General features: G+C 34.5%; 1 protein-coding gene across 1 annotated transcript; it reads left to right on the top strand.

The window, feature by feature from the left end:
- Positions 1-22,542: 22,542 nt before the first annotated feature.
- On the top strand, positions 22,543-22,980 carry LOC139900166 (uncharacterized). The gene has a single exon (XM_071882960.1). The coding sequence runs from the start codon at positions 22,543-22,545 to the stop codon at positions 22,978-22,980; it is 438 nt and encodes a 145-aa protein (XP_071739061.1).
- Positions 22,981-26,705: the final 3,725 nt, after the last annotated feature.

A 26,705-nucleotide genomic window follows, 5' to 3' on the forward strand; every position in this document is an offset into this window, starting at 1 on the left:
TAATCACAATGACATGATCAATTTATATCAAACTTAAGCTCATTTTCACATTTTCATCAAATCTACACTTTTTCAGATAAGCATATACGAAAATGTTTGCCAAGTTCATAAGCATTCAACTCAAATAACATGTCAAAATAATCATTACTAGCAATTAAACAAGTTTCAAATGGCATTATCTTTCAAAAATCAAGTTCATGAATTTTAGACTTGAAAAAGTCCACTTTAATTCTCAAAATCATGTTTAGGCTCAAAGTTTGGATCATTTAACTACCTAAACATGTTACACTACTTAATTTAACAATAATTCATGACAAAAATCGGCCATAACCTGTTTATATCAAAAAGCCTCAAATTTGCTCAAGAACACAAACCCTAGATTACACTAAATTTGAAGTTTAAGGCTTCTAATCATGTTAAACAGCATCAATCTCGGTTATACAAGCATAATACATAAACAATCTAATCATAATTACACTAAAAAGCATCAAAATCAAATTGGGGAAAAAATTGCTCAAGAACACCAAATTTCGGATTAAATGGTGTTTAGGTGTAGAAATTTACCGTTTTTCTTGAGTAATTCCTAGATAGCATCCTTCTCAACATGATTTTAGTAAAAGATTTGGTGATTAACGGTTAAAAATTGTGATTTTGGGGGTTTTTTCTCGGGTTTTTTCGTGGGTTTTCGCAGTATTTTTCTTCTGTGGGTTTTGTGTGGACTGAGCTGTTTCAGCTCTTATTTTTTTTCTGTAATCCGACCCCTCCGCGACTCGCGGTGAATTACTCTTCAAACTCCGCGAGTCGCGGAGTTTTCTATTTTTTTTTATAATCATTAACTTATAAAACAATTAAGTACTTAATTTTAAAATTTTGTTTCCCTTGTTATTTAGGACGAGGTCGTTTCGGATCGATGTCCTAGTCCGTCCCTCGACAAAATTTTAAAATTTGTCTTTTTGTAGCGATTGTTTTAAAAGCTAAGATTTTTGGGGTTTTTTAATGTTTTTGGCATACTTTAATTCAATGAGATTAAAAATAATGATAATAAAAGTTCTCGTCCCTCTCTCGGGTAAAGCAATTTCGGTTCAAAGACCTAGTCTTCAACTTACGACGAATTTTAAAAATCATATTTTTAACTTAATGAGGTAAAGTAAATTTTTGTTTTTAAATTCACACAACTTAAATATAAAATTCAAAATTTATATTAAAAATTCACACCAAACTTAAAATTTGAAATGCATAAAATTAAAAATTTATATTTTAAAAATTAAAAATTCACACCAAACTTAATTTAAAAATTTATAAATTCATACCAAACTTATATTAATTTTTCAAATATTTACAATTTTAAATATATTGTTTTTACAAAGTTTACAATATTAATTTAAGATTTAAATATTAATTTTAAAAACATGGTAAAAATAAAATTAAAATTTTTTTTTTATCCCACTTTAGTCAATCAAATATTATCAAAAATATGCGCCCCTCTTTTCGGTAAAGTAATTTCGGTTCCAAGACCTAATTTAACTAATGACGAATTTTTGAAATATTTTGGGTTGATTGTTTAAAGATATTTATACCTTAAGAATAAACGTTAAATTTCGCAGTGATGTAATAAATTTTTGAATGATATCAATAATTTCGGTCGCCAAACCTAATTTTATTCAATACCAATTTAATACTTTTTAGCGAACAAATTGGCGTTTATTATCAAAAGGTTAAAAATAAAAATAAAAATAAAAACTGTACAGACATACCTGTGAAATAGATTTCTTAGTTATATGATCTATCCCATTCATAAGATAGTCGGTTTAATTGGTTTTCCATGGCTACATAGGCGTAACCTCGAGCATTCAGTGTCTTTTCTTCTAAACATATGAACGGTCCGTCTCTGCATAAAGTAACAAATTCGGTATTTGAATAGGTTTGATTATTTGAACATTTACCTCCATGTGACCATTTTTCGCATTTGTGACATCGTTCTAGGTGTCGTGCTCTTCTTTTCGCTGCGGATTTTGATTTCCCTTTACCAAATTGTAACTTATTATCTTCGCATCTGGATTCTTTTCTAACTCCGTCCATTCTTTCTCTGATTACTGATACTAATTCACTCGGTAGTATGTCATTATTACGTTTAGTGATCAAAGCGTGTAGTATTATACCATGGTTTAGTTCACAGGCAGTCTTCATTTCGTAAAAACCTAAAAAAAATTAAAATTCAGAATGGGGGGAGAAGACTAGTTCTTTAGGGTCTGCTAGGGAAAGACCATTCGGGTTCCATTTTCGAGAACTATATGAAAACAGACAATCTAACTCTAACAGAAATACATATTATCCTTTAAAGACTTGATTCTCCCCACACTTAGTTAGCTGTGGTGTCGAAATTGTGATTAACTTCGTTGTCGACTTCCATCGGACCATGTATGTAATGTTTAACTCTGTGACCATTAACTTTAAATTCAATCCCATTTGAATTTATCAATTCTATCGTTCCGTATGGGAAAACTCTTTTGACCATGAATGGTCCAGACCATCTTGATTTCAATTTTCCAGGAAATAGCTTGAATCGTGAATTGAAAAGAAGAACTCTGTCTCCTTCTTTAAATTCTTTTGAACTTCTGATTCTTTTATCATGCCATTTCTTTGTTCTTTCTTTATAGATTAACGAATTTTCGTATGCTTCATGTCTTAATTCTTCTAATTCGTTTAGTTGACTTAATCGTAGACGTCCGGCTTCATGTAAATCAAGATTACATGTCTTCAAAGCCCAAAATGCTTTGTGTTCAATTTCTACTGGAAGATGACATGCTTTTCCATAAACAAGTCTAAAAGGTGTGGTTCCAATTGTAGTTTTGTAGGCTATTCTAAAAGCCCAGAGTGCATCCTCCAATTTAATGGACCATTCCTTCGGATTTGATCCTACGGTTTTCTCTAGAATACGTTTTAAAGCTCGGTTGGTATTTTCAACTTGTCCACTTGTTTGTGGATGATATGCGGTGGAGATTTTATGAGTTACTTCATATCTTTTAAGAACTTTCTCAAGTTGATTATTACAGAAATGAGTACCCCGATCACTTATTAAAGCTTTCGGTGTTCCAAACCTTGCAAAAAGACGTTTTAAAAAGTTGACTACAACTCGTGCATCGTTAGTTGGGAGAGCTTGTGCTTCCGCCCATTTAGATACATAATCAATGGCTACGAGTATATATAGATTATTATGAGATTTCGGAAATTGACCCATAAAGTCAATACCACAAATGTCAAATACTTCACATACTTGGATGACATTTTGTGGCATTTCATCACGTTGACTTATTTTTCCGGCCCTTTGACATACATCACAGGATTTGCAAAGAAGGTGTGCGTCTTTGTAAATTGTAGGCCAATAGAATCCAGCATCATAAACTTTTCTTGCTGTTAGTTGAGGCCCATAATGCCCTCCTGTTGGTCCTGTGTGACAATGGTTTAATATTTTACTAGCTTCATCTCCAAATAAACATCGGCGTATTATTCCATCGGGACAACTTTTAAACAGATGTGGATCTTCCCAGAAATAGTGTTTTATATCACTGAAGAATTTCTTTCGTCTTTGGTATGATAATCCTTTTTCAAGGAATCCACAAACTAAGTAGTTTGCATAGTCTGCAAACCATGGAATTTCTTTATAATCTATCTTCAATAGATATTCATCAGGAAAGTTGTCTTGTATAGCCGATTCATTTAGAACTTCTAACTCAGGATTTTCAAGACGAGAAAGATGATCAGCGGCGAGATTTTCTGCTCCTCTTTTATCTCGGATTTCAATATCTAACTCTTGTAAGAGTAAGATCCAACGGATTAATCTTGGTTTAGCATCTTGTTTTGAAAATAGGTATCTAAGAGCAGAATGGTCGGTATAGACCACCGTTTTTGCTAGAACGAGATATGATCGAAATTTGTCAAAAGCAAAGACAATAGCAAGGAGTTCTTTTTCAGTAGTTGTATAGTTCGTTTGTGCTCCTTGTAACGTCTTACTAGCATAATATATAGGTTGAAATCGTTTTTCAATCCTTTGTCCTAAAACGGCTCCCATTGCAAAATCACTTGCATCGCACATTAGTTCAAATGGTAGATTCCAATTTGGTGTTATCATGATCGGTGCATTAGTGAGTTTCTCTTTAAGAATATTAAAAGATTTGATACACTCATCTGAAAAGATGAATGGAGCATCCTTTTCTAGGAGTTTATTCATAGGAGTGGCAATTTTAGAAAAATCTTTTATGAAACGTCGGTAAAAACCGGCATGCCCTAGAAAACTCCTAACTCCTCTAACATTGATGGGATGTGGAAGTTTAGCAATTACATCTACTTTAGCTTTATCCACTTCAATTCCTTCTTTTAAAATTTTATGTCCAAGAACGATGCCTTCTTTAACCATGAAATGGCATTTCTCCCAATTAAGTACTAGATTTGATTGTTCGCATCTAAGAAGCATTCGTTCCAGATTAACTAGACATGATTCAAATGTATCACCGAAGACTGAAAAGTCATCCATGAAAACTTCCATGCATTCTTCTATCATGTCATGAAAAATCGCCATCATACACCTTTGAAAGGTTGCAGGGGCGTTACAAAGTCCAAATGGCATGCGTTTGTAAGCAAAAGTACCATAAGGGCACGTGAATGTGGTTTTCTCTTGGTCCTCGGGTGCTATTGGAATTTGAAAATATCCGGAAAATCCATCTAGAAAACAATAGTAACTATTTCCGGCTAATCTTTCCAACATTTGATCTATGAAAGGTAAGGGAAAGTGATCTTTTCTGGTGGCGTCATTTAATTTTCTATAATCAATACACACACGCCATCCTGTTACAGTTCTAGTAGGAATAAGCTCATTTTTCTCATTTGTAATGACAGTCATGCCACCCTTCTTAGGCACGCATTGAACTGGGCTTACCCATGGACTATCAGAGATTGGATAAATTAGACCTGCATCTAGCAGTTTAATAATCTCTTTCTTAACTACATCTTGCATATTAGGATTTAGTCTTCGTTGGCGTTGCACATACGTTTTATGACCTTCTTCCATAAGGATTTTATGTGTGCAATACGAAGGACTTATTCCTTTAATATCATGAATCTTCCATGCAATGGCTGGTTTATGAGCTTTCAACATAGAAATGAGTTGTGATTTCTCATTTTCAGTAAGAGAAGACGATATTATTACAGGTAATTCAGATTCACCATGTAAATAAGCGTATTCCAAATGGTTTGGAAGTGGCTTTAACTCTAATTTTGGAGGTTCTTCTATCGATGATTTGTATCGATATCTGTCTTCTTCTTTTAGCATTTGAATTTCTTCTGTTGTTGGTTCATATCCATTAGCTATAAGTGTAGCTAACATTTCAGCTTCATCAATTGGTTCATTACCTTCTCCTAAAGAACATTCTCCTGTTCCTTGTAATTCTGGAAATTCTTCTAATAATTCTGCATGTGCATCTATAGTTTGAATATAATAACATGTATCATCTGCAGATTGTGGTTGTTGCATTGCTCTATCAACTGAAAAGGTAACACTCTCATCCTCTATACTTAGGGTCAGTTTCTTACCGAACACGTCTATCATTGCTTTAGCCGTGTTTAAGAATGGTCTTCCTAATATGAGAGGAACTTGAGAATCTTCTTCCATGTCCAGAACAACAAAATCTACTGGAAATACTAAAGTACCAACTTTAACTAGCATGTTCTCCATTATCCCTCTAGGATATTTTATTGATCTATCGGCTAGTTGTATGCTTATTCTGGTTGGTTTTAATTCTCCAAGGTCTAGTTTAGCGTATAGTGAATACGGCATTAGATTTATACTAGCACCTAAGTCTGCCAATGCTTCTATTGAACTAAGACTACCCAGAAAACATGGAATTGTGAAACTTCCTGGATCAGATAGTTTTTCTGGTATCTTATTCAACAGCACTGCTGAACAATTAGCATTCATAGTAACAGCCGAGAGTTCTTTCATTTTCTTTCTATTTGAGATTAGATCTTTCAAGAATTTAGCATATCTAGGCATTCCTGAAATCACATCAATGAAAGGAAGATTTACATTTATCTGTTTAAACATATCCAAGAATTTGGATTGCTCGGCTTCAAGTTTTTCTTTCTTCATTTTACTCGGGTAAGGAAGTGGTGGTTGGTATGGTTTAACATAAGGTTTAGCCTTAACTGTGTTATCTTCATTAACCTTTTCAACTACCGGTTCTTTTTCCTTATCTTGATCAGGTTGTGGTTCTTGTGGAGTAGGAATAGCTTCATCAGAAGTTACAGGTATTTCAGGTGGTTTAAGTGTTGTACCACTTCTTGTGGTAATAGCTTTAGCTATTTCATTCCGGGGGTTAGCATTTGTATCAGTAGGTAAACTTCCTGGTTTTCTTTCACCTATTAATCTTGCTAGGTTACTCACTTCTTGTTCCAGATTTTGAATAGAAGCTTGTTGATTTCTAAATGCTTGAGCATTTTGTTCATTGGTTTGTTTCTGAGATGTGAAAAACTGCGTTTGAGTTTCAACTAGCTTTGTCATCATATCTTCTAAATTCGGCTTTTTATCATCGGTTTGTTGTGGTGGTTTGTTTTGAAATTTCGGTCTTTGCTGATTGTAATTATTATTGGATACTTGTTGATTGCTAGGACCTTGTTGGTTGTTGTATGGAATATTTCTGTTATAATTCTGGTTTTGATTGTAAATCGGTCTTGGCGGTTGATAATTATTCTGATAATTATTTCCAGGCCTTTGGTTTATGTATGAAATATTCTCTCTTTGTTCCATTGTTAATTCAATACTGAGACAATCTTTTGTCAAATGTGGTCCTCCACACTGCTCACAACTAATTCGTATTGAGTGAATATCCTTAGTCATCTTTTCCATTCGTCTCTCCACAGCATCTATCTTTGCGGAAATGGAATCTACGTCATGGCTAGAATCGGCTCTAGCTGCTTTAGATGATCTAACGATGTCTTTTTCTTGGTGCCACTCATGTGAGTGGGAAGCAGTGTTATCAATAATTTTGTAAGCATCAGTTTCGGTTTTCTTCATAATAGAACCACCAGCTGCTATATCTATGTCTTTCCTTGTAGTGATGTCGCATCCTTGGTAGAATATTTGTACTATTTGACAGGTGTCTAAACCATGTTGCGGACATCCTCTTAACAACTTTCCATATCTAGTCCACGCGTCATATAGAGTTTCATTTGGTTTCTGTGTAAACGTAACAATTTCTGCTTGAAGTCTTACGGCTTTAGATGCAGGAAAGAATTGTTTAAGAAATTTGTCAACTAAAACATCCCATGTATCGATCGCCCCTTCAGGTAACGATTCCAACCAATCTTTGGCTTCTCCCTTTAAAGTCCAGGGAAATAACATGAGATATATCTGTTCATCCTCCACTTCTCGGATTTTAAATAGTGTGCAGATCCTATTAAAGGTACGTAGATGTTCATTTGGATCTTCCTTCGGCGCACCACTAAATTGGCATTGATTAGTCACCATGTGTAGAATTTGTCCTTTGATTTCATAATCTGGCGCATTAATGTCTGGATGAGTAATTGCGTGTCCTTGGCCAGTGCGTTTAGCTCTCATTCGGTCTTCCATACTTAAAGGTTCCAGATTCTCCATAATTGAATTTGTTGAATCGGAATCACTAGAAGATTCTGATTTAATGGTTCGTTCCTCAACAATCTCTGTTTGAATGATTGGTGGTTCCGGAGGAAAGTTTAATGGTTCAGGATCTACGAACCGTTCCTGAATATTCTCCGGATTCTCAATTGTGAGGTCGGGTTCAAAAAATGGATTATCGGAAATTTGAACTGAAGTACTTGGTCGACTGGATGACGATTCTAAAGAAAAATCAACGGCGGTTATATTTGCTAAATGTCTTGATCTAGTTACAGGTGGTGAACGTACAAAAGGTGGTGATCGTCTTGCTCGGTGCATTCACTGAATATCCTATTAGTTTTTAAAAGGAAAGAAAAATTATAATAAGTTATCCAATCAATAGACTTTTCTGATTTTGCCCACGTTTTGAATAGCCAAAAGATGCAGCAGAGGGGCAGGATTCGTTTGGTCTCAATATAATTGAGGACTGTTTGGCTCCAATAACCCGGTCCACGTACAAATCCAACTATTACTACGAACCAGAAAATTTTGATGTCTATTAATTTAACCACTTAAAATAAATTTTTCGTAATTTTAAGAAATTTAGATAAGAAGTAGAATAAAAATCTATGTCCTAAAACTAGAATAGCGAGAAATAAGAAAGAAAAAGAGTTCGTCGGAAAAAGGTTGAAAAAGAAAAATGGTTGAAAAATAAAAGGTGACGGAAAAATAAAAGAAACTTATAAAAACTTAAAAATACTTGACTAACCTAACCTTATTACTACAACTAACTTAAAATTATAATCGCAAATTGAGATTACTAATTGGAATGATAATTGATACATAGGTAAAAGTCGTCTAAAAATATTAAAGCTTACAAGAAAAACTAAATCCCAAATGGAATTAACTTAAAAAGAAACTAAAACTTAAAAAGGCGTCGCAAAATTCTAAAGCACCTAAATCTTAGTCTAAAGAAAAAGCACTTAAGGAATTCTACGGCAAAGCCTAAAAATCTAGAAGTAAAAATAACTATGGCAAAATCTAAGTTTAAAACTAAATATGAGCTAAAAATACAAATATTATGCTAAAACAATTAAAAAGGGACAAAATATAAAAATATACAAAAAGTTGTAAAAAGTACAATTTTTATAAAAATATTATTTTTATATTATTTTATAAAAGTATTAATTTAAATATATAAATAAAACTAATTAAAACTTAATATAACTAAATAATTAAAATTAAACATTAATTTAATTAAAACCTAAATCTTAATTAATTAATAATAATAATTATTACTCCGTAATAAATGCAGTTAGGGTTTCTGGCAGGCGTGTCAGAAAAAGCTCCGCGAGTCGCAGTATTTCAAACATCAAACCCCGCGAGTCGCGGGGTTCTGAATTTCAGATGACAGCTTACTTTAAATTCGACGCGTTTTTCTTTATTTATATTTTTTTTTTTAATTTCTGTTTTTAATTTTCTGTTTTAATAAAAGTATTTATATAATAAAAACTTATATCTAAATAGAAATATTTTATAATTTTATAAATAAAAATCTTAAAACTAGAATTATATATATATATATTTTTTATGTTTTTAAATAAAAACAAAATACTTAAATAAAACTTATGTTTTTATAAAATAAAAACAAAGAAACTTTATAAAACTTAAATATTTATCAAACTCCTAAAAATATTTATATTTTTGTTTTTCTTTTTATATTTTCGAATATTTAAAACGTTTTTTTACAAAAACGAATTTTAATAAAAGTAAACTAAAAATCTTTTTTTTTTTTATATATTAGCGTTGCACTTCCGGCGTTTAGAAAGTTCCCCGGCAGCGGCGCCAAAAATAATTGATGTTTCGCGAGGTGTATATAAAATACTATTAAATTTTTTTGCAGGAAATACTATTAAATATGATACAATTTTACACAAGATATTTATTTATTTATAGAATGGATATACTTAAACCTTGCTACAACACTTATAGGCAGTGTACCTAATCGTACAGTAGTGTAGTTTTTAGTAAGTCTGGTTCGTTCCACAGGGAATCTTTTTTAAACAAAGCTCAACGCTATATTAGTTTACTTTTATAAAAATTCAAACATATATATAAGTAATATTATTATTATAAAGGGGGGTTTTTACCGTTTAATGACCGGTTTGTCGATTTTAAAACTTTAGTCGCAGTTAAAACCAAATGTAAAATAATAAATAAATACAAGACTTAATTTTAAGCGTAAAGTAAATAACGATAATGAAATTGCGAATAATAAAAGTGCGATAAAATAAACTTGCGATAATTAAAAAGGACGATAATTAAAAGTGCAATTAAATAACAATAAATAAAAGTGCGATAATTAGAAGTGCAATTAAATATAAAATAAAGGAAATTAAATATGAAATAAAAGAATTATGCTTATTTAAACTTCCGTAATCATGATGTTTGACGTGTTGATTTTAGTTTTATGCCCATGGGTTAATTGTCCTTTGTCCTGGATTATTTAATATGTCCGTCTGGTTTTTGTCCATAACAGTCCATCAGTCATAAATATAAAGTGTGAGTGTCCTCGTCAAATTATTCTTATACCCGAAGTTAAATATTCCAACTAATTGGGGACTTAAACTGTAACAAGATTTTAATACTTTGTTTAATAATTACACCAGGATGTCGACTGAGTGTAACCCAAGGTTTTAATATTTTGTTATCAATTATACCAAGTGTCCTTGTACATAATTTCACCCCTGTTTTAATTATTCTAGTGGCAATTAATCCATTCCCGTGTCCGGTTAAATGAACGATTATTCGTACATATAAATACCCCGCCCATCGTGTCCGATTGAGTGTATATGGTAATTTATAGGGACGCCCAATTGTAAATCTTTATATTAACATTAACAAACTATCATTTAGTTAAACAAATATAAAGCCCATTAATAGCTCATAGTCTAATTTCCACAAGTGTCGTTCTTTTGTCCAAACCCCAATTATGGTACAAAGCCCAATTACCCAATTTTAGTAATTAGCCCAACATCATGATTACTTCGTTTTAAATAAGCATAATAATAACTTAGCTACGAGACATTAATGTAAAAAGATTGAACATAACTTACAATGATTAAAAATAGCGTAGCGTTACATGGACAGAATTTCGACTTACACCCTTACAACATTCGCTAACATACCCTTATTATTAGAATTATAATTAAAATTAAAATATAAATTATAAATATATATATATATATTTTACGTATGAGGAGAAGAAGAAAAAGATGATGATTACGATCAGAATGCGCGAGCTTTATAGGGAGTTTCTGAAATTGGGGCTCCGCGACTCGCGGCATTTTTGCCTTCAAACTCCGCGAGTCGCGGAGAATGAAATTACAGCTCACAACTTTGGAGTCTTTCTCTGCCGACGGTTTTTATTTATAAATATAATATATATATAATTAATATAATTAATTATATATTATATTATATTTATATACATAGTTAACTTGTAATTTTTAGTCCGTTGCGTCGAGCGTTAAGAGTTGACTCTGGTTCCGGTTCCGAATTTTCGAACGTCCTTGCGTACAATTTAATATCTTGTACTTTGCGTTTTGAATCTTGTACTCTTGTAATTTCGAGACGTTTCTTATCAATAATTGGAACCTCTTTGATTGTATTTTGTACTTTTGAGCTTTTTGGTCATTTGCGTCTTCAATTCGTCGAATCTGTCTTTTTTCTTCACCTTTTATTATTTAAACGAATATCACTTGTAAATAGAACAATTGCAACTAAAAGCTTGTCTTTCTTGAGGAATAATGCTATGAAATATATGTTCGTTTTTAGCATTATCAGTGATCGGGGTACTCATTTCTGTAATAATCAACTTGAGAAAGTTCTTAAAAGATATGGAGTAACTCATAAAATCTCCACCGCATATCATCCACAAACAAGTGGACAAGTTGAAAATACCAACCGAGCTTTAAAACGTATTCTAGAGAAAACCGTAGGATCAAATCCGAAGGAATGGTCCATTAAATTGGAGGATGCACTCTGGGCTTTTAGAACAGCCTACAAAACTCCAATTGGAACCACACCTTTTAGACTTGTTTATGGAAAAGCATGTCATCTTCCAGTAGAAATTGAACACAAAGCATTTTGGGCTTTGAAGACATGTAATCTTGATTTACATGAAGCCAGACGTCTACGATTAAGTCAACTAAACGAATTAGAAGAATTAAGACATGAAGCATACGAAAATTCGTTAATCTATAAAGAGAGAATGAAGAAATGGCATGATAAAAGAATCAGAAGTTCAAAAGAATTTAAAGAAGGAGACAGAGTTCTTCTTTTCAATTCACAATTCAAGCTATTTCCTGGAAAATTGAAATCAAGACGGTCTGGACCATTCATAGTCAAAAGAGTTTTCCCATACGGAACAGTAGAATTGATAAATTCAAATGGGATTGAATTTAAAGTTAATGGTCTCAGAGTTAAACACTACATAGATAGTCCGATGGAAGTCGACAACGAAGTTAATCACAATTTTGACACCACAGCTAACTAAGTGTGGGGAGAATCAAGTCTTTAAAGGATAATATGTATTTCTGTTAGAGTTAGATTATCTGTTTTCGTGTAGTTCTCGAAAATGGAACCCGAATGGTCTTTCCCTAGCAGACCCTAAAGAACTAGTCTTCTCCCCCCATTCTGAATTTTTATTTTTTTTAGGAAATGAAGACTTCCTGTGAACTAAACCATGGTCTAATGCTAAACGCTTTGATCACTAAACGTAATAATGACACACTACCGAGTGAAATAGTATCAGTAATCAGAGAAAGAATGGACGGAGTTAGAAAAGAATCCAGATGCGAAGATAATAAGTTACAATTTGGTAAAGGAAAATCAAAATCCGCAGCAAAAAGAAGAGCACGACACCTAGAACGATGTCACAAATGCGGAAAATGGTCACATGGAGGTAAATGTTCAAATAATCAAACCTATTCAAATACCGAATTTGTTACTTTATGCAGAGACGGACCATTCATATGTTTAGAAGAAAAGACACTGAATGCTCGAGGTTACGCCTATGTAGCCATGGAAAACTAATTAAACCGACTATCTTATGAATGGGATAGATCATATAACTAAGAAATCTATTTCACAGGTATGTTTGTACAGTTTTTATTTTTTATTTTTAACCTTTTGATAATAAACGCTAATTTGTTCGCTATAAAGTATTAAATTGGTATTGAATAAAATTAGGTTTGGCGACCGAAATTATTGATATCATTCAAAAAAATTTATTACATCACTGTGAAATTTAACGTTTATTCTTAAGGTATAAATATCTTTAATCAATCAACCCAAAATATTTCAAAAATTCGTCATGAGTTAAATTAGGTCTTGGAATCGAAATTACTTTACCGAAAAGAGGGGCGCATATTTTTGATAATATTTGATTAATTAAAGTGGGATAAAAAGCCAAAAAGATTTTTTATTTTATTTTTACCATGTTTTTAAAATTAATATTTAAATCTTAAATTAATATTGTAAACTTTGTAAAAACAATATATTTAAAATTGTAAATATTTGAAAAATTAATATAAGTTTGGTGTGAATTTATAATATGAATTTTTAAATTAAGTTTGGTGTGAATTTTTAATTTTTAAAATATGAATTTTTAATTTTAAGCATTTCAAATTTTAAAGTTTGGTGTGAATTTTTAATATTAATTTTGAATTTTATATTTAAATTGTGTGAATTTAAAAACAAAAATTTACTTTATCTCATTAAGTTAAAAATATGATTTTTAAAATTCGTCGTAAGTTGAAGACTAGGTCGTTGAACCGAAATTGCTTTACCCGAGGGAGGGACGAGAACTTTTATTATCATTATTTTTTTAAACTTATTGAATTAAAGTATGCCAAAAACATTAAAAAAACCAAAAATCTTAGCTTTTAAAACAATAGCTACAAAAAGACAAATTTTAAAATTTTGTCGAAGGACGGACTAGGACATCGATCCGAAACGACCTCGTCCTAAATAACAAGGGAAACAAAATTTTAAAATTAATTACTTAATTGTTTTAATTAGTTTAAGATATAAAAAAAAAAAAACTCCGCGACTCGCGGAATTTTAAGGGTCCAAACACCGCGACTCGCGGGAGGACCAAAATACAGAAAAAAAAATATAAACGCAGAACTGATCAGTCCACACCACAAAAACAGAGAACACCGCGAAAATACTCCGAAAAAACACGCAAAAATACCCCCCAAAATCACAATTTTTAACCGTTAATCATCAAATCTTTTACTAAAATCATGTTGAGAAGGATGCTATCAAGGAATTACTCAAGAAAAACTGTAAATTTCTGCACCTAAACACCATTTAATCCGAAAATTAGTGTTCTTGAGCAATTTTTTCCCCAATTTGATTTTGATGCTTTTTAGTGTAATTATGCTTAAATTGTTTATGTATTATGCTTGTATAACCTAGATTGATGCTATTTAACATGATTAGAAGCCTTAAACTTCAAATTTTGAGTAATCTAGGGTTTGTGTTCTTGAGCAAATTTGGGGCTTTTTGATATAAACAGGTTATGGCCGATTTTTGTCATGAATTGTTGCTAAATTAAGTAGTGTAACATGTTTAGGTAGTTAAATGATCCAAACTTTGAGCCTAAACATGATTTTGAGAATTAAAGTGGACTTTTTCAAGTCTAAAATTCATGAACTTGATTTTTGAGAGATAATGTCATTTGAAACTTGTTTAATTGCTAGTAATGATTATTTTGACATGTTATTTGAGTTGAATGCTTATGAATTTGGCGAACATTTTCGTATATGCTTATTTGAAAAAGTGTAGATTTGATAAAAATATGAAAATGAGCTTAAATTTGATATAACTGATCATGTCATTGTAATTATTTTGATTGATGATTTTGCTGACACTAATGCATATTTGAATGCACAAAAATTGTGTTTGATGTGTTTTGCAGACTGAAAGGGGTGAATCTTCATCCCAAGCTCGCAATGCTCCTGCTGAGAATACGGAACAACAGGAGGTGGATAACTACTACAAACAATATATACCACATCTAGTCATGACATTTTCTGATATGCACTTGGAAGATTTGCACCCGAACCTGAGATTTGACAGACTTTGGATAGATTATCCAAAATACCAAAGGGGTTTGCATACTCTTCATTCTAAAGTTGTTGAGGTACCTAGGGTCATAGAATGGGGACCATTAGAAGCTGTAGAATTGGCCGGGCCAATTAGGGAATTACTTGTACAGAGGTATGGTAATTCTACTTTTAATGACTGTGTACGTTTATTCACCATGCGTAGACCTGTATATAAAGTATGGTGTGAAGAATTGTTGTGTAGTATAGAATTAAATGATCGGGTAGCTAGTTTAACCGATCGATCTTTTATTAGATTTTTGTTAGGAGGTTCGATGCGCCACATGTCTTTATTAGACATGGCTCAGGCTTTACGTATATATACGCCTGAGGAGTTAGCATTTGTCGATTGTAGAGGGTTGATACTAAATGGTAGAAAGATAGATGAAAATTTTGATACACATGGTGTATGGAGTCAAATGACAAGCCATCACCGATTCAAAGGGGGAAATTACTCTTATTTGGATATAGATAGAGCTGAATTAAGAGTGATTCATAGGTTTTTAGCTAATTCGATTACACAAAGAGGTAAGAACAAGGAAAAGGTAAATGAACAGGATTTGTTTTACCATATTTGTATTCGAGACCCACAAAGCGCTGTAAGTATACCTTATTGTGTGGGTTATTATTTATCAGCTATGGTTAGGGGGATGAGACCGCATAGCATAATAGGAGGTGGTATTTTTATTACTTTGATTGCTGAATATCTCGGTGTGGATATAAGTTGGGGGGGATTATTAGTAGAAGAACCAGAACTCCGCGATACAATAGGTTTAAATGTATACCATGGTGCGAAAGTTTTGAAGAGGCGAAATAACGCCGCAGTACAATACCATGGTAGACATCCACAGGTTGAGAGAAACCAACAGCAAGGTAATGTAGGAGGGGGAAATGAAATGCAAGAAATGCAAAGGTTTATAGCTTCACAGGAGTACGAAAATGCTAGACAGAGAGCATTTGAAGATTGGCAAGTTCATCAAAACCAAATCATAGCTCATTGCCAACATATAGGTAGAAACTATATTCCTACACCAAAACCCATATTCCCTCCCTGGTCTATAGAGATGCAACCACCGTATCCTACGTATAACCCTGCCGAAGCATTTTATAGCACCTATGGTTATGCATGGAACCCCTATTGGTATCAGTATCATCCCTAGTCTACTTAGTTTTATTTATTTTGTAATTTGTAATGTTGATACGTTTAATACTTATGTTAATATTGTAATAGTTTTTATAATTTTCTAACTTTTATTCTTAGATTTTAATAATTTTTGAATGTGGGGTAATATACCAAACTTCAAAAATATGTATATATGTTTGCAGTTTATCTTATGTACACAACAGGGTAAAACAACGCATTTTCAAAGACTGGCATTAAGTTCAGCAAAAGCAACTAATTTTGACGACAAGATGCAAAATATATGTGAAATAACAACAAGACGGAATGAACAAATGATGTGCACCATTTATCATTCAGCAAACAAACGCCAATATATTTGGAAACTTTGGTAAAATTTAATCATTTTCACACACATCACCCTCAATAATTTAAATTGTTACTGATTTCTTGCAAATGAGGGCATTACAAGATCTTAAGTGTGGGAAGGGGTTAAATTCTTTCGGATTTTAAAATTTTTACTTTATACATTTGGTTACCATTAGAAATACTAGTAAAGTAGTAGTTGTATTAGAATCTAGTGCTCTCTGATAATAAAGAACAGCCCTAGTCTTATATACTGACTACCCAATTCTAGTAAAAATTTTCAAAATTTTCTATTAAATGAACTCAAAATCATGTTTATACATATTTATGAACGATAAAACTAGGTTTTAACACCGAAATTATTGTAACCTCGGAAAGGACATAAATTGAGAAACAAACCAAAATGTTAAAATTCATTTAAAATGGAATAGAGGACAATAAAAAGGAAAATAAAAGCCAAGTGTGGGAAAATTCTCCAAGTTATTCAAAACATGTATCACATATTTTTGTACAAATAACTGAAAATACTTTTGCTTTGGACTAAACTAAACTGTTTTACCCAATGAAAGAAAAGAAGAGATGGATCTATACGATGAATCAATTCCATCATTAAAAGGAAGTAAAGTCTTCCGAAAAAGACACGCGCTTCTTGATTTAGGTCATGAAGTTGTCGTCCAAACCAGCTGTAGGTTGACGAAAAATCTAGAAAAGTCATCACTAAAATCAGCAGGAAATCCACGGACCTCAGCATTAAACAGGGTCGCCAAGTGGTCAGATTTATCCTAACCATGAGAAGGATTTATCTCGTACAATGGGGGGGCGCCATGCAAATTAGCTGGATAAGACTAATGAATCAGATCCCCAGAAAGGATAATCTACTTAAAAGATCAAAAATCAGCTTTTAAGCCTGATATTACTCAATCCTTGAGATTGACCTTAAAGATTGAGGATTACAAACTCATGGAATTCAATGATATCTAAACTCGAGCTTGAACGAGAAAATATTTTGATCAAAAATAAAACCGATTTGTTTTCTGAAAACCCATTTTCAATGCGTTCATTACCTTTGAACGTAAAATCCTAGGAATTCACCTGGAATTCATTAGGTCACCTAAACTAAATCGGGTGTCAACCGTAAGAATGGTGGTTGCATAGTGGTCAAAGACAGGACCTTGTGCCAGACCGAAAAATTATAAGGGTGAGCTTTACTATTGCTCCTAGCAAGGATAGTAATTGCGTCCGACAAGTTATAGACCATAATTAAAAGCATGTCAGGGGACATTGCCTTAACAGTTGCTTGTTCAACGCTTTCCTTTACAACCGGACGGTAGTTTACCGAAAGGTAATATACGGGACAAGTAAACTGGACGTGTTGCTTTCCAAATACAAGGTTAGCAAGTGAGTGACACAAAACCGCAAGTTTTGAGCTAAAATTTTCAAATCTGAAAAGCACCAAACCCACAAAAATATTTTGCAAACACCGGTAAAGGGTTATTCCGGAAAACTTATCTAGGGTAAAAACTAGATTTAATTTTCAAAAGATCAAATGTTTTCATAAAGATCCAATTTCCTTAATGGATCTAAATTTTTATAGTCATGTGGGACTGTAAATCATATCGTTACTACCATTGTTTATACCGTCGTATAGAAATCACTGATGTATAAAGTGTGAAGAATAAAGAAGTGATTCTAGTATTTCAAGACGATATTGCTTGAGGACAAGCAACGCTTAAGTGTGGGAATATTTGATAATGCTAAAAACGAACATATATTTCATAGCATTATTCCTCAAGAAAGACAAGCTTTTAGTTGCAATTGTTCTATTTACAAGTGATATTCGTTTAAATAATAAAAGGTGAAGACAAAAGACAGATTCGACGAATTGAAGACACAAACGACCAAAAAGCTCAAAAGTACAAAAGACAATCAAAGAGGTTCCAATTATTGATAAGAAACGTCTCGAAATTACAAGAGTACAAGATTCAAAACGCAAAGTACAAGATATTAAATTGTACGCAAGGACGTTCGAAAATCCGGAACCGGGACCAGAGTCAACTCTCAACGCTCGACGCAACGGACTAAAAATTACAAGTCAACTATGCACATAAATATAATATAATATTTAAATAATTCTTATAATTATTTATATATTATATAATATATTATAAACCGTCGGCAAGAAAGGCTCCAAACTTGTGTGAGTTGTATTTACAAACTCCGCGACTCGCGGAGTTTGAAGGCAAAAAGGGCCGCGAGTCGCGGAGCCCCAAATTCTGAAACTCCCTATAAAGCCAACCGAATTCTGATCATTTTTCATAACATATATATCCATCTCTCTATCTATATCGTATATATTTATATTTATATTTTAAATTTAATTTTAATTTTAATTTTAATCCTAATAATAAGGGTATGTTAGCGAATATTGTAAGGGTGTAAGTCGAAATTCTGTCCGTGTAACGCTACGCTATTTTTAATCATTGTAAGTTATGTTCAACCTTTTTAATTTAATGTCTCGTAGCTAAGTTATTATTATGCTTATTTAATCCGAAGTAATCATGATGTTGGGCTAATTACTAAAATTGGGTAATTGAGCTTTGTACCATAATTGGGGTTTGGACAAAAGAACGACACTTGTGGAAATTAGACTATGGGCTATTAATGGGCTTTATATTTGTTTAACTAAATGATAGTTTGTTAATGTTAATATAAAGATTTACAATTGGGCGTCCCTATAAATTACCATATACACTCGATCGGACACGATGGGCGGGGTATTTATATGTACGAATAATCGTTCATTTAACCGGACACGGGAATGGATTAATAGCCACTAGAATAATTAAAACAGGGGTGAAATTATGTACAAGGACACTTGGTATAATTGATAACAAAATATTAAAACCTTGGGTTACACTCAGTCGACATCCTGGTGTAATTATTAAACAAAGTATTAAAATCTTGTTACAGTTTAAATCCCCAATTAGTTGGAATATTTAACTTCGGGTATAAGGATAATTTGACGAGGACACTCGCACTTTATATTTATGACTGATGGACTGTTATGGACAAAAACCAGACGGGCATATTCAATAATCCAGGACAAAGGACAATTAACCCATGGGAATAAACTAAAAATCAACACGTCAAACATCATGATTACGGAAGTTTAAATAAGCATAATTCTTTTATTTCATATTTGATTTCCTTTATTTTATATTTAATTTCACTTCTAATTATCGCATTTTTATTGTTATTGTATTTAATTGCACTTTTAATTATCGTACTTTTTAATTATCGCAAGTTTATTTTATCGCACTTTTATTCTTCGCAATTTCATTATCGTTATTTACTTTACGCTTTAAATTAAGTCTTGTATTTATTTATTATTTTACATTTGGTTTTAACTGCGACTAAAGTTTTAAAATCGACAAACCGGTCATTAAACGGTAAAAACCCCCCTTTATAATAATAATATTACTTATATATATATTTGTATTTTTATAAAAGTAAACTAATATAGCGTTAAGCTTTGTTTAAAAAGATTCCCTGTGGAACGAACCGGACTTACTAAAAACTACACTACTGTACGATTAGGTACACTGCCTATAAGTGTTGTAGCAAGGTTTAAGTATATCCATTCAATAAATAAATAAATATCTTGTGTAAAATTGTATCGTATTTAATAGTATTTTCTTGTAACATTTAATAGTATTTCGTATACCCCGCTGCAAACATCATTATCACAGTCAACCTTACACGAAGCCACACACATTTTATTGACACATGGGCACTTCATGGAAATCACAGCAGAAGCAGCTTAAACAAAATTGCCAATCGAACTATTTACACAAAATTACCATCAATCGGCCCTTCTAAAACAATTTGGACCACAACCTCTTCCGACTCAAATAGAGATGCTGGCCCAAGAACTTCTTCATATCAGGTCCAGTAGCAGGAGGCCCATTCTCACAAGCTCTAACATCCTTGTCAATCACATGAATTATCTATTTCATGCCCACCAGATCGACACCTATTATCATTTTCATCTATTGTCCTCTGAATCTCTGATAACAAGCAGAAATCCACACCTCGATCCAACTATTACTAACCCCTAACATGGAGACACAACCTCCTCCTACTGATGCTACCACCTCTACTACTACTACTACTACTACTACTACTACTACTACTACTACTACTACTACTACTACTACTACTACCCAATCCACTCATCCCATGGTCACTCGTACTCGCCTTGGTACCACAAAAACCGTTTAACGTCTCAATCTACACACCTTTGTCATTTCACCCATTGCCCGTTCTTATCCTGAGGCACTTCGCGAACCTAACTGGATACAAGCTATGATCGAAGAATATAATGCTTTAATTAATAGCAGTGCTTGTAAACTTGTGCCTCGCCCATCAGACACGAACACAGTTCGCTTTATGTGGCTGTTTAAGCACAATTAATGCAGACGGTAATTTGAGAAGGTATAAGGCTCAACTCGTTGCTAATGGTCACAGCCAGCAGGATAGCATTGATTGAGATGAGACTGTTAGCCCGATTGTCAAATCGGCCATGATACGCAATGTTCTCAGTTTGACGGTTTTAGGCAATGGCCCGTTTATCAGCTAGATGTCAAGAACGCCTTTCATCATGGAAATATTTCTGAGACTGTATATACGCACCATCCCCCGGGCTTTTGGGATCCACGATACCCATATCATGTATGCCGATTACAGAAATCTCTATATGTCGTCAAACAGGCCCCTCGGGCACGGTTTCAGTGGTTTCCAGGTTATGCTCAGCGGATTGGTTTTCATCATAGTCGTTGCGACACTTCTGTTTTTATTTATCATCAGGTATCCGATACAGCATACCTGCAATTATATATTGATGACATCGTGCTGACTGCATCTTCTACCTGTCTACTTCATCAGATCATTACTTCCTTACATAAGGAATTTGCTATGAGTGATCTAGGTCCACCGAACTACTTTCTTGGGATCGCATCCACTCGTACTGCCTCTGAGATGTTCTTATCTCAGAAATAGTACGCTACAGAGATTATTAAGCGGGCTGATATGACCTCTTGTCATCCTTGCAGGACCCCGGTCGGACCAGGTGCCAAACTATCCTCACATGGCCCTCCAGTGAAGGACCCATCCCTCTACCACAGTATAGCTGGAGCATTACAATACCTTACATTAACCCTTCCGTACATCTCATACGATGTCCAGCAGATTTGTCTCTTTATGCATGATCCTCTAGAGTAATACCCACGTGCTCTCAAATGGATAATTCGATATGTCCAGGGGACTACTGATCTTGGCCTGCAACTTTATGTATCCTCCCCTACCTCTTTGGTTGCTTACTCTGATGCTGATTGGGCCGGCTGCCCCACCACCAGACGCTCTTCCTCTGGCTACTGTGTTTTCCTCGGAAACAACCTTCTCTAATGGTCATCTAAGCGGCAACTCACGCCCTCCCGTTCCAGTGCTGAGGCAGTATACTATGGGGTTGTCAATGCTGTTGCCGAGACTTGTTGGATTCATAACCTTCTACGTGAGCTTAATTACCCCTCACTTCAACTACTCTGGATTACTGTGATAATGTCAGCTCGGTCTATCTATACACTAACCCGGTTCAACATCTGCAGACTAAACATATTAAGATAGATACTCACTTTGTTCGCGACTTAGTTGCTCAGGGACAGGTTCGGGTTTTACATGTTCCATCCAGAAATCAAGTATTCCGACATCTTCACCAAAGGTCTTCCATTTGCTTTATTTGACGAGTTCAGATCCAGTTTGAACATCCACGGTACTCCTGCTCAAACTGTGGGGGGATGTTAGTGTAGTAGTTTAGCCCATGTTTTAGATTGTTTGGGCTTAGCCCATCTTGCATTCGTAGGGTTTAGCCCTATTAATGAGATAAAGACTTAGTCTAGCAATATTTTATGTATATCTGTTGTTATTCTATAGCTTGGTTTATCCCTTATTGTTAGCTAGTTAGGTATTCATGTAAACTGTTATACTGAATATACTCTACACCAGAAGGTGTCTTGACTTTTATAATCATTATATGGTATTAGACTTCAGGTTTCGTTCATCTTTTTTCTGCCATCATGGCTCGCGACACTCTTCAATCTGATATCGATTCACCTCTTCCTCTAAACACCATTCTTCACATGCTCAATATCAAACTTTCTTCCACAAGTTACCTATTATGAGATAAGCAAATGCTTCCCCTTATGGAATATCAAAATCTGACCGGCTATGTTAATGGGACTATTCCCTGGCTGTCGCCAACTATCACCTCCGGTGACACCGTTACCTCAAATCCGGCTTATTTGTCCTGGGTGGCTACTGATCAACGAGCTCTAATCCTCATTCAATCTTCATTATTAAAAGAAGCCATGGCAGAAACCCTAGGACAAAACACTTCTGACGCAGTCTGGACAACGCTTGAACGAGCCTATCGTCATGCTTCGGTTGAACGCGTTCATACTCTTCGAGATTCTGTTCAAAATCTTAAAAAGGGCTCATCATCTGTTGTTGAATTCTCAAAGAAGTTTAAAGGTACCTGTGATCAACCACAAGCCACAGGTCAACCAATCTCTGAAGATGATAAATTTCATTGGATTTTGTGTGGACTGGGTTTCACTTTTGAAACCTTCTCAACCACATAACGTCTTATGACTCCTAAACTGCAGTTCCGTGATCTTTTATCTCAGGCGGAGAGCCATGAGATGTTTCTTCAGTCTGTTACTAACTCCACCGCTTCCGCGGTTGCTTTTAATACAACCACCACGACTGCTTCTGCTTCCTCAAATTATCGTGGTCATGATGGGAACAATTATCGTGATTCATCTCAACGTGGTAGGGGACGTGGCCACCGTCGCCTCCTCACTGTCAATTATGCCGCAAAGAAGGTCACTATGCGTCACAATGCCCAGACTTGCCCACCTTTGCTCGAGGATCACCTTCAATTGATGCAAATCTTCAAGCTCAATATAATACCTCGGATTGGTATGTCGACACTGGTGCTTCTGTGCACATGACACCATCTACTGCCACTCTTGATACCTCTACATCTTATTCTGGTAATGAATGCATTACTTTTGCTAACGGTGCCCATTCATCTATTTCTCATATTGGTACATCTAATTTAGTTCCAAATGTTTCCCTTCTAGATGTTCTTGTTGTACCTGACATCAAGAAAAATTTACTATCTGTTAGTAAACTTACAATGGATAATCATGTTGATGTTTTATTTTCTTACCCATTGTTCTTTAGGCAGATTCGCAAAACCAGGGAAACACTAGCACAAGGAAGATGTAGAAATGGTCTCTACATACTTGATAAAGGTCAACATGCTTTTTTGGCCAAGCTCTCCTCCACACGCCTTAAAGCATCCTTTGAAGTATGGCATAGTAGATTGGGTCATGTTTCAAATGACTTATTTCTTTTTAAATAAGATGGGTTGTGTAAATGTTACTTTTGTATTACCAACTCTACGTTTATGTTCACCTTGTCAGTTAGCTAAAAGTAAACGCTTGTCATTTGATTTGAATTTAAAACGTTCTTTGCATATTTTGGACTTAATTCACTGTGATTTGTCGAGTCCTTCCCCTATTATATCTGTTGATGGTTACCATTATTAAGCCATATATATTGATAACCACTCTAGATTTACTTGGTTTTATCCCATGAGGGCCAAATCTGATTTCTATGCCATCTTTACGGCCTTCATTGCTCTTGTTCAAACACAATTTTCAGGTAAAATTAAGACATTTCAATATGATGGCAGCAATGAATTTATAAACCATCTTTTCAGCATGTTACTATCTCAAAATGGCACACATCATTAGCTATCTTGTATATATACGCCACAACAAAACGGACGTGCTGAGAGGAAACACAGTCATCTCACTGAAACGGGTTTAGCTCTTTTATTTAATTCGAATGTTCCAGCTGTGTATTGGACACACGCATTCAGTACTGCTGCTCATATCAATAATCGGTTACCCACTAAGCTACTGAACAATAAATCTCCATATGAGCTGGTCTTTTCTTGCCAACCATCATATGGGAACTTTCAGGTATTTGGTTGTTAGGTTTATCCGTATCTTCGTAACTATTCTAGTCACAAGCTCTCTCCACGAAGTACGCCATGTGTTTTCATTGGATATAACTCTCAATATAAAGGATATAAATGCCTTGACTTAGCTACATAACACATTTACATCACCCTCCATGCTCAATTTGACAAGACCGTCTTTCCATGTAAAGACTCACACAACATGTCCTCAACCAGCATGCCTCTTTTATCAACCTACTGTGATGACTCCTAAATATTGGATACCACTCCACTGCCATCAGACTCACCCTCATCTATGCCTCACACAACTTTTACTTCTACTCCGTGTGACTTATGTGATGATTCACCATCGCCCCACTTAAATCAGTCACCACCTCCTTCATCAGATAATCAATCGTCATCTTTTTATCCTCCACCACCAAGTGCAACAAATTCTACATCTACATCAACACACCCCATGGTGACTCGTTCCAAAGTGGGCACTTTTAAACCTCGTCATGTTGCACATCTTACTCATGTATCTGCTTCACCACTTCATCATGCCTTGTTCACTGCCAAAGAACCTAAACGCTTCAAAACAGCGGCTAAAGACCCGCATTGGTTTGCCGCTATGTGTGATGAAATGACAGCACTTAAATCCAATTCCACCTGGGAGTTAGTACCTAGACCGCTTCACACCAATGTGGTTGGCTCAAAATGGATATTTCGTACTAAATATCTAGCTGATGGCTCCATTGATCGACTCAAAGCTCGACTCGTTGCTCAGGGATTTACTCAAGTACCGGGCATTGATTTCTCTGCTACTTTTAGTCATGTGGTTAAAACCTCCATAGTGCGTGTTATTCTTTCACTTGATGTTTTCCAAAAATGGTCTCTACATCAACTCGATGTCAAAAACGCCTTCTTAAATGGCAACCTTACGGACGTTGTTTACATGGAACAACCCCCGAGTTTTGTGGATTCTCGATTTCCTAATCATGTTTGTCGGTTAAAAAAGGCCTTACATGGTCTTAAACAAGCACCTCGTGCTTAGTTTCAGCGATTGAGCTCCTTTATAGTGAGCCTCAATTTTTCTTGTAGTCATGCCAACACTTCTTTGTTTGTTTACAAAAAGGAATCCTTTGTTATCTACCTATTAGTTTATGTCGATGATATTATTCTCACCGACAACAATCCATCACTTCTTTGCTACTTTACTTCCCGGTTGCATAAAGAGTTCCACATTATCGACCTTGGTAAGTTGAATTATTTCCTCGGCCTTGAGATCACTTATAATGATTCTGGCCTATTCTTATGTCAGTCGAAATATGCACATGATATACTAGCTCGAGCTGGCTTATTACCTACAAACCTGCCTCAACACCACTTTCCATGGCTACCTACTTCACACAACAAGGCAAGCCATATCATGATCCAACTCACTATCGATCCTTGGTTGGTGCTCTACAATATCTTACCATCACTCGGCCCGATATATCTTATGCAGTTAACCAAGTCAGTCAGTTCCTTCAGGCTCCCACTCATGATCATTATCACGGAGTCGAACGCATAATTCTTTACATTCAAGGAACTTTATCTTACGGTCTTTCCTTTTCTCATGCGACCGCTCCTAATATTATTCTTAGTTATTCTGACGCCTACTGGGCTCAATGTATTGAAAATCGAAGGTCTACTTATGGTTATTCAGTTTTTCTAGGTGAAATCTAGTCTCCTGGAGTGCCAAGAAACAACCTACTGTTTCTCGCTCGAGTTGTGAGTCCGAATATCGAGCCATGGCCAACACTACCTCCGAAATAATGTGGCTTACTCACTTGCTTCGAGAACTTCACGTCTTGCCAGCCGGTCGTCCCACACTATTATGTGATAATTGTAGGGCTCTTTTCTTAAGTCAGAATCCCTTCTCTCATAAGCGGGCTAACATATTGATATAGATTATCACTTTGTTCGTGAATTGATACTCTCCGGTAAGTTGGTCACTAAATACGTTTCGACTCACCTCCAACTAGCTGACATTTTCACGAAGAATCTTCCACGACCGCTCTTTGAAGAATTCTGTTACAAGCATCGTGTTCGACCCACTCCTACTCGCTTAAGGGGGGTAATGAGATAAAGACCTTAGTCTAGCAATATTTTCTATATATCTGTTGTTATTCTATAGCTTGGGTTTATCCCTTATTGTTAGCTAGTTAGGTATTCATGTAAACCGTTATATATATTGAATATACTCCACACCAGAAGGTGTCGTGACTTTTATAATCATTATACCTATTTATGGATGGGTATCTTATTAGTGTGAGACATACAAAATAACAC

The sequence above is a fragment of the Rutidosis leptorrhynchoides genome, chromosome 3, assembly GCF_046630445.1.
Source record: "Rutidosis leptorrhynchoides isolate AG116_Rl617_1_P2 chromosome 3, CSIRO_AGI_Rlap_v1, whole genome shotgun sequence".
Taxonomy (NCBI): domain Eukaryota; kingdom Viridiplantae; phylum Streptophyta; class Magnoliopsida; order Asterales; family Asteraceae; genus Rutidosis; species Rutidosis leptorrhynchoides.

Bases quoted from the DNA above. Each gene is read 5' to 3' on its own strand.
- LOC139900166 (XM_071882960.1), top strand. From the start codon at position 22,543: ATGGAATATCAAAATCTGACCGGCTATGTTAATGGGACTATTCCCTGG.